The 8,587-nt window shown below is 46.0% G+C and overlaps 1 protein-coding gene across 10 annotated transcripts in view; it reads left to right on the top strand.

Moving 5' to 3' along the window:
- LOC107273447 (carbonic anhydrase-related protein 10) overlaps window positions 1-6,292 on the top strand; it is a 34,182-nt gene extending 27,890 nt beyond the window's left edge. For 8 of the 10 annotated variants that reach the window (XM_025090761.1, XM_025090760.1, XM_025090763.1 and 5 more), the window contains 5 exons: window positions 197-263; window positions 3,469-3,623; window positions 3,806-3,931; window positions 4,081-4,129; window positions 4,216-6,292. In XM_025090761.1, the coding sequence (XP_024946529.1) occupies window positions 197-263; window positions 3,469-3,623; window positions 3,806-3,931; window positions 4,081-4,129; window positions 4,216-4,280 (462 nt within the window). In that variant the 3' untranslated portion in view covers window positions 4,281-6,292. The remainder of the gene's footprint in view (window positions 1-196; window positions 264-3,468; window positions 3,624-3,805; window positions 3,932-4,080; window positions 4,130-4,215) is intronic. The other 2 variants (XM_025090758.1, XM_025090759.1) reach the window with 2 other exon arrangements.
- The last annotated feature ends 2,295 nt before the right edge of the window (window positions 6,293-8,587 follow it).

The raw sequence follows: 8,587 nt of genomic DNA, 5'->3' as shown, positions 1-8,587 counted from the left end.
ACCACCACCACCACCTCCTCCCCGACCCGACGCGACGCGACGCTAGGTATATCGTCGTAAGATCGCGAAATCTCTCAGTGGCAAAGGTATTTGTCGGACTATATGGTCATATCCAGCCACGTAACAACGCTACTGTCAAGCCGCTTCATTCATCTCTTTCGCTATTATACTATATTCTCTCGCATGTTTGTTTCAGTTGGGCGATACGCCAAATCCCGAGTTGCGCATAATTACCAGTGCATTCAATAAGGTCCTCTACCGCGGTAAGTAAATCCAGCCATAGCTTTTATATTATTTTCTTTCGAATATACTCGTATAACAAGCACAGGGCGGCTAGATTTACTAGGTATTGCATTCAGAACAAGTATTTCTAAGGGTGACACATCGTCACGCTGCGTAAATGCGATCACTCGAGATACCCGGGTATCTCACAATCAGATGTATGACGTGCGCAGAACGCACAGATTCGAAAGAGTTGCCGGGACAAGTATCAGAAATGAAATCACTTCCACCTGCTCTTCGCCACGTGTGCATGAATAAAATGACCATTTTCAAAATATAAAATCTTGGAAATATATGAGCGTCAATATCTTTGCAGCTTCTTCATAGTGAATAGAGTTGAATGCAATTAGTGACGAGTACCTTACGAAGGCGTCAACGGACGAGTTTCAAGAGGAGCAGTCGACGTTAGATGAATATGCGTTTCACGCACCAGAAATCTCGCGCTGCTTGAGCTCATGAGCAAGTGGAAACGGCGCTAGATAATAAATAAAATGCCGAGTGAAAAATAGGGGGCAGTACTCGCGTCAGTTGGTCGGTTGGTCGGTTGGTTGGATATCTGGGCCTCGGTCCTCTTGTGCGCTTTCAAGGAAACGATACGTCGTTATGCATTTCTTACATCCGATATTTTCACATCCTCGTGTTTCAATATTTCAAGCAATCAGTGTCGTGATAGGAAAACGTGTAGAAAAATGTGGATTAGGAGGGACGACGAGGGAAAAGTTGCAGGGCCAGTAAAGTATGCGAATACTACATGCTCGTGTGTATATGCAATTTAATCAATAGCCTGGTGACAACGTGTGAGGGTGGTGATCGTAGTAGTAGGTAGTAGTAGGTAGTAGTAGGTAGTAGTAGGTAGTAGTAGGTAGTAGTACTGTTGGTTACGATGGTGCTCGTAATGTCGACAGCGATCAACGTTCATAAATCATAAGACAATGGAAATTGGTGTGTGGAATTTAAGTGTCTCTTTGTTGGCCGCAGGCAGAGTGGGCAGACGCGCCTTTCTTGCTCTAGTTCTCATGAGGTACGAGGATTCTCACGCGCATTGCACACACACGCACGCACGCAGCCACCCAAAATTCTCTCTCTCTCTCTCTCTCTCTCTCTCTTGCACTTAGATATGCGGTATAAGGACTTGACAACCTTTTTCCTCTATCCTGACCTCTGTACTATATGCATATCACTATGCATTTGGGACGATGGCAGAGTAGTACCTATCGTTCGGGCAATTTCCTCTTTCAAACGTGCGTCTGATTCAGAATGATGCTGCACGCAAATGCCTAATCGCGCAGTTCGCCACCTATAGGTTATTATACCTATATTCGACTTTGTATGGATGTCTCCTCGATTTCTTCAATTGTTTCTAATGCAGCTTCGTTCGAGCTGTCTCTCGAAAAGGCGACGTATGTTTTTATCTATATTTGTGCACGCATATTACTCGTATTCGGTCTCACCTACGACTAGATAATGGTTGAAATATTTGCGAGGCATGCGTGGTATTAAACCGACACCCTGATATTGTATTTTATTGGACTGCGAGATACCAGAATCCCAGAGCAATGCGAGATATTTCAAAATGCCCTCCCGTCAGGGGCATCTCTCTCTATGAGAAATCTCAGGAGCGCAGAGGGATTTCGATGACGTTACACGACACTACACGACACGACACGACAAGGCATCGTGCGCGACTACAGCAGACGAAGCGGCGACATTCTTCCTTTTCTACTCTCCGTCGAGTTCAATGTCCTTTCATCTTTCTCTCCCTTCTCTCCCTTCTCTCCCTTCTCTCCCTTCTCTCACCCACTTCCCTCCTTTCGAAGGAGTTAATGCATTTCATTAATCACGCCTAGGTCTTTCGCTTGGCATCCTCTTGACATTCGCGTCTTTAACGTTGCCAATGGAGCGGCTTGATATTTTTTTGCCGCTGAGCTCTTCTTATTATTTGTCATTTCTGACAAACGCTCGCAATCCCTCTTCTGGCCGTTCGAGGTTGTCCCTCTTGTCCCTCTTGTCCCTCTTGTCCCTCTTGTCCCTCTTATCCCTCACATCCATTGTGTATGTAGATTCGTTTCGCACTCTCGCCAAAGAGAAACAGAATGCAGATACAATATAATAAATGAGACTGAGGCGCGTACAGCTGGAGGCGTGTCTATCCGTTATCGTCTTATTGTAAGAAATAACTATGTGGCGTCCATGAGCGCGTAAGTTTGCAAATGTTAAAGGCGATTCTATAATACGATTATGTAGTCTAGGAAAAAGTACGCGCGACATGTGCAGATCCAGTGGTGTATAGGGGTGGTCGGGTGACGACGCCCACTCACTCACTCACTCACTGCTCTTAGCGCAGTGAATGGCAACCCGAGAGAATCTTCCTACGTCATGGCTTGCCAGGGATTGCTTCCCTTTTACATTAGCAGGCGGCCATCGCGTTCTTCGTGTCACCGACACAATACACGAGATACAGACAGCACGCATTCGTTTACGGATTGCGGCTGTTGAGCGTCTCTTGGTAGCCCGTTAGCGCAATGATGTAGGCATAGACGGATATGCTTCCCGGACGAACTCAACGATTTAGGAAAGATCCGCGGAAAAGTAATAAGACTCGCATAGTTCGTGCTGGGGGACGTGGTGCTATGAGACAGACAAATATACAGAGCGGCAAGAAGATTGGCTGCGACTCGCATCGAGCCTACCGAAAGAACCTCGAGAGTGGTCGGAAAAACAAGTTCTGAAAAATTGCCGAGACCTCAGCGAAGACGCACCTGAATAATGGTCTTTCCATTCTCCATTCGTTGCGCGGCGAATACCCCTCGAGTTTTAGGAAGAAATGAGACGACGCCCGAATATTTTTCAGGAAAAGGTCTTGTCTCGAAAAGAAAAGTGCGAGCGCTGCTGGGTAGATGGGTTGGCGCTACAGGAAAAGAGATCACGTCGACGCCGACGCCGACGCCGACGCCGACGTCGCAGGCGCAGGCAGCCAGGTCATAGGCAAGATCGCACTTGATCAAACGAAATCGACTCGTTACGATCAAACTGCGCTACTTACATCACCTATTTTTTCTTAATTTCGTCTCTGCAGATCCACTCGATAAATCAATTGTAAAAAAAAAAGAAAAAAAAAAAAGGGGGAACAACCTAATCATGTTGTGTCATATCATGTATACGCTTCTTGACGTTTCTGCAATATAGGGGACAAAGCCCAGGTACGCCATTTATCCTTGCAAGCGCTTCTCCCGGACACCAACGGCTACATGACCTACGAGGGCAGCACCACGTATCCAGGATGTTGGGAAACGGCTGTGTGGCTAATTCTGAACAAGCCCATCTACATCACCGCCCAGGAGGTAACACACTTTCTCCCTTTACTATTCCCACGTTTTCCACATTTTCATTCTATCCTCCGTTTCATTCGCATTCGTAGACAGAGCTCCCCCCCCCTCCCTTTCCATGCGTCCACGCATTACTGCAGCCACCCATACGTGTTACTCTCGTTCACTGTGTGTATACCTGTTTTTGGTGCATCCAGCTCTATGTCTTGAGGAGAGTTATGCAAGGACCCGACGGAACCCCCAAGGCTCCCCTGGCCAATAACGCGCGGCCTTTGCAGGGTCTTCATCACAGAACGATACGCACCAACATCGATTTTCGCAAGGTATTTCAAAGAAAAGAAAGTCGAGCGGTAACGCATTTCTATTATTTTTCTTCCTTTTCTGCGCTTTCCTTTTCTTCCACGGCAACACTCGCAATAAGATATTTCAATGGAACATAACGGGTTTTATGTGTTTGTTCTCCTTCGAATAGCGGCCGGACGCCAAGTGTCCCTCGATGGCGCAGGACATGCGGTACAGAGGTAACCCAGGACTAGATCCAACGTCGTTCGACTCCTAAACCCGACGCTACGATACGGAGGAAGGCTCTCGATGAGAATTTCAAAAGATGACTTTTTCTTTCCAGCCAATACGTGGCGGGACGACGGATCCCTCTCGCACAATGTCGTGTGAATCTCATCGGTGCATCCAGTAACCCACAGTTTGTCTGCCCACTTGCCGATTCATCAAGTGAACTGTTAACCAGCCAATCAGCCAAGCGGCGGACCAACCAACCAGCTGAGAGCAACTTACGACTATGAGACGACTACGAGACTGACGGAGGAATTGCAGAGCAACTGCATCTAGACCGGGGGAGGTGGCGGTGCGTCAGGAATCGTAACCAAGGTCGATTCCTCGACCTCGACTTACTCGTGGACGAAAGCCTCGCACGTGGCGCCATCTAAGAAGATGGAAGCCCTCGAATGGAAGTGTCACTGCCAGGAGAATTTCGGAAAGTCTCTCGCGAATCCACCTCTTGGACGGAGTCATGTAATTCGGGAAATCAACGCCGCCTAGTTGCAGCCACCAACGGGAACAATCCTTCGTCCTTCCTCGTTTCCCTTTTTTCCCTTTTTCTTTCGTCACCACCTTGTGCTCATCCTCTTTATCCCGTTGCTACTCTTCCTACCCTCCCTACCCTTCACATTCGTATCCTTGGGTCGCTCATACGATCGCTATCGCCAGAAGCGTTGTAATCATTACTGATTCCACTGCTGCCGACATCTTTAGCACTGTTGCTCTCGTCACTCTTTATTCTTTCAAAGAGACCTTTGCTTTTAAAGTTTTGCCTCTGTGACTGTTATCGAACTGAAGAAAACTAGTGGAACGAAAAATCTCGAGGAGGGTCAGAATGATAAAAAACAGAAGAACAAGCGAAAGCAGAGTCGGGATTGGTTGAACGAGGACAAGGACTAGATGCAGCGGTTATAAATACAATAATAAATTAAGATCAATAATCGAGAGAGCTTTACATGTTTCGATATGATGCGTTTTCGTCGATTATACAAAGTTCCGGTATACATATGCTACATACATACATAGTATACATATAGGCGGAGAGTCCAAATCTGATTCAGTCAGTGCGCTGTATTTGTAATATTCCAAGAGAGCATAGAAGAGCTATCGTACGGTTGTCAAGGGTTTGTAATTTGCTCGGATTTTCAGCTTGTTTCCGTTAGCTACTGGCGCGCGTCCTTGACGATCTAACTGCGACAATGAGATAACCCATAGTAGCATAAATAAAGCGTTAATTGATGTTAGACTTGTAATGGCGCCTACAGCCAGATCAGCCGACGGCGCGCAGGAAATGTTGACGTGATGATAGATTTCAGGTGGGGATTCGTCTAAAAGCATTGACACTTTTTTGTCAATTATTTTGTAGCCGAACGTTGTATTTATACATAATACATATAGTATACTACACGCAGATACGCAGATACGCAGTAACGCAGTAACGCAGTAACGCAGTAACGCAGTAACGCACACACAATACACGAATGCGCGCGCGCACGCGCACGCGCACGCACGACCACCCATCCACGTACATTGTGAGCATTGTTTATGTGATATGTATACACTCAATACGCATATTACAATGAATGACACGTGCATCCCCATACTTATAGGTATGTTTATAACGGACAGGTGGAAATGGCAAAAGTATAAAGATTCGAGCACATAACTCGGTCGGGGAAGAACCCGTCGAAAACAATCAACTCCCTTTTTCCAACTTATACCGGGCGATCGAAAGTTGAGCGTTAAGCAATTGTTTAACTCGTTCTCGATATGTAACCGAGGAACTTTGTGTATATATATATCTCTAGAAACATACAAAAAATGTATAGGGTGAGGTGAAAGGAGGTGATTTAAGTTGAGTGAATGAGTTATTAAGTGAGTGAATAAATGAATGGGAATCAGTGCAGCCAGTGCAACCCACTTGATTCGAGTCTACCGATGTGTACACACACACGCACGCACGCACGCACGCACGCGCGCGCGCGTGCAAGTATAGAAAAAAATGTATAGAAAGAAGTAAATTGTATAATATGAGATGACTAATGGAAATTGTAATAATTGTGGTTGACGAATAATGGTAACGATAACGATATTGATAATGATAACAATAAACATACAACTATATTGTACGATGTATAATTTGTTCACCGGCGATACGGTATACTTAGTATGATTTCATTGCGCCTTCCGAGATTCGTTCACTTTAGGATACACAAGTATTTCCAAGCTACGTTGTAGTACTTGAAGGTAAGTCTGTCAAATGTATTCATATTCATTTATTCATGGTGACTAATTAAACGAAGAAACCCATGTCCCTCGTCATTCGATCAGTGTTAATGGTGCATTAATTTATATTACTTTATTTCTTTCTTTTTTTATAACTTTGGTCGATAACAAAATTGGTCAAAATAGTTGTCCTCGAGATTGCGCGTTGGAGGGAAGTGATGGGTGATATCCCGGACTTCTTCTTATAATAAGCACTAAAGCTTTTTTTTTTTTTATAAACATCGTAACCGTAAAAGACATAATGAAAAGCTTGCAGGTGGCAAGCTGTAAATTTTACGGGCATACGGGCATACGCTCCCGTGTACCTATACAGGGGTTTATGCGCATACATATATTCCCACGAAGCTCGCGCGTATGGCCGTGCCGGAGAGTCTTCACCAGAAGGGAACTTGGCTGAACTTGCCAGAGGTACTACTTCTCGGCAAGGAAGTGGAAGAAGCGGTCGGGCGAGAGCGGCGGTAGCTCACCGAGCTACTGGTGGCTGTAAGAATAGCAGCAGCAGCGGAGTAGCGACCGAGTCGTGGTTGGAGTTCAGAGATATGCTTACGAAGCTTAAAGCTCGGAGCTTAACACGCTCGCGAGGAGATATAGGCCGGGAAAGAAGAAGGAGCTAAGGCCAACAGAGGAAAAGAGAAGAGGAGAATAAGGGTAGAGCGTATGAAAGGGGCCAATGAGGCCAAAAAGGGATCAAGTAGTTGAACAGGGTAGAGAGAAGATGCAAAGTCACAGCCGCGACTTCGTGGCGTCGACAAGTCTTCCGGTGAAGAGTCCGTTCTTACAATCGGCTATGGAAACGAAGGATCAATCGTTTTTTGGACTTCTTCGCTTCGGTCAGCCGGGCAAGATGGAAGGCTAAAGGGGGGCGCAGTTGCGAGCATTAGGACGATCCGAGTGGTATGCAGTTGCGGGTATTGACGTGGGTCTCTGAGGTGGATGCCAAAGCATATGAATCATGAGGTAAAATTTAATTTTTTCTTAGGGACCAACTTACAGCTCTTTCGACCAACATTAAAGCTTATCGTTCGGGATTTATCGAGCTGTGGAAATAGATGTCCTCTCTCTATCCAGAGCCGCTCATGGCTCCGCAACGCGTTAAGGAATTATGGATACCATTATACGGGAAAGATTAGAGGACCACATAATATTTTTATTAGATTACACTCGCGGAACCGGTAGCCAAAGCTAGTCATCCTGTTACGAGTTGCGATAGACAAGAGGGGCGAGGAGGGGGGGGAGGAGGGGCGAGGAGGGGAACACATACCCGTATCTTTTAACGGGTGCCAACCGGCGGGGCGGCGATCTGTCGCATCAATACTACGTGCAGCCGTGCGCGCTGAATACGAGAATAAGAATAAGAGCTTTCCAAACGTAGGAATAGTAGAGTCATTTTTTTTTCCTAGAAAATCATTCATTGCTCATAACATTTGCGTATTACACTTTAACCAAAGAATTCTCCGTATCCATTCGCAGAATCCATCGTTGCATTACGGACTAGCTGGATAGACGTATGATTCTCTGCGATACCCCATACATCGATGGGATAAAGCACGGCTGTGCTTAAAATCAACGGCAGTATGCGCAGCGGATTGGGCCTCTCGTGGAAGAAGGCGAGAGAGCGTCTCGGCAAGAGAGGCGCATGCGAGCGGGAAGCAAGCGGAAAGAAATAAATAAATCAAGATTTAAGGAGGAGGAAAATCCTGGAGACTCGGTCCCAGCACGAGGGGGGAATCAACAAAGCGAGCCAGGCATGATTTTTTTATATTCCCTTGCCAAAATATTGGGATTCCAAATCGTTTTCATTGATGGCCGACTCCTTAGTAGGGAGGGAATCGGCTTAGCACCGACAATAACAGGAAAGATATTCCGAGGATCCCGTAAGGCAACGCCCCGACTCTCCGCGCCCCGGATGCCTGATTTAGCATACGTACCATTTCAATTGAAGATCTTTTATTTGTCGGTCAAGTCGAAAATTCTATTGTCCCGCTGACGATCGGAGTTTATAAGAAAAATGTTTATTATAAACTTGGAATTTGAACCTACATATTTGCTCGTGACAATTTTTCGGTTGCAAGCCTTCTATGGTCATTGACGCACGGTGGCAGACGTACGGGGCCGCCATTTGTATTTATTGGACTTTC

This window comes from Cephus cinctus, unplaced genomic scaffold (assembly GCF_000341935.2).
Source record: "Cephus cinctus unplaced genomic scaffold, Ccin1 Ccin1_scaffold1601, whole genome shotgun sequence".
Lineage (NCBI taxonomy): Eukaryota > Metazoa > Arthropoda > Insecta > Hymenoptera > Cephidae > Cephus > Cephus cinctus.
Note: the sequence above shows the minus strand (reverse complement) of the source record. Positions and strands in the feature narration are given on the sequence as shown.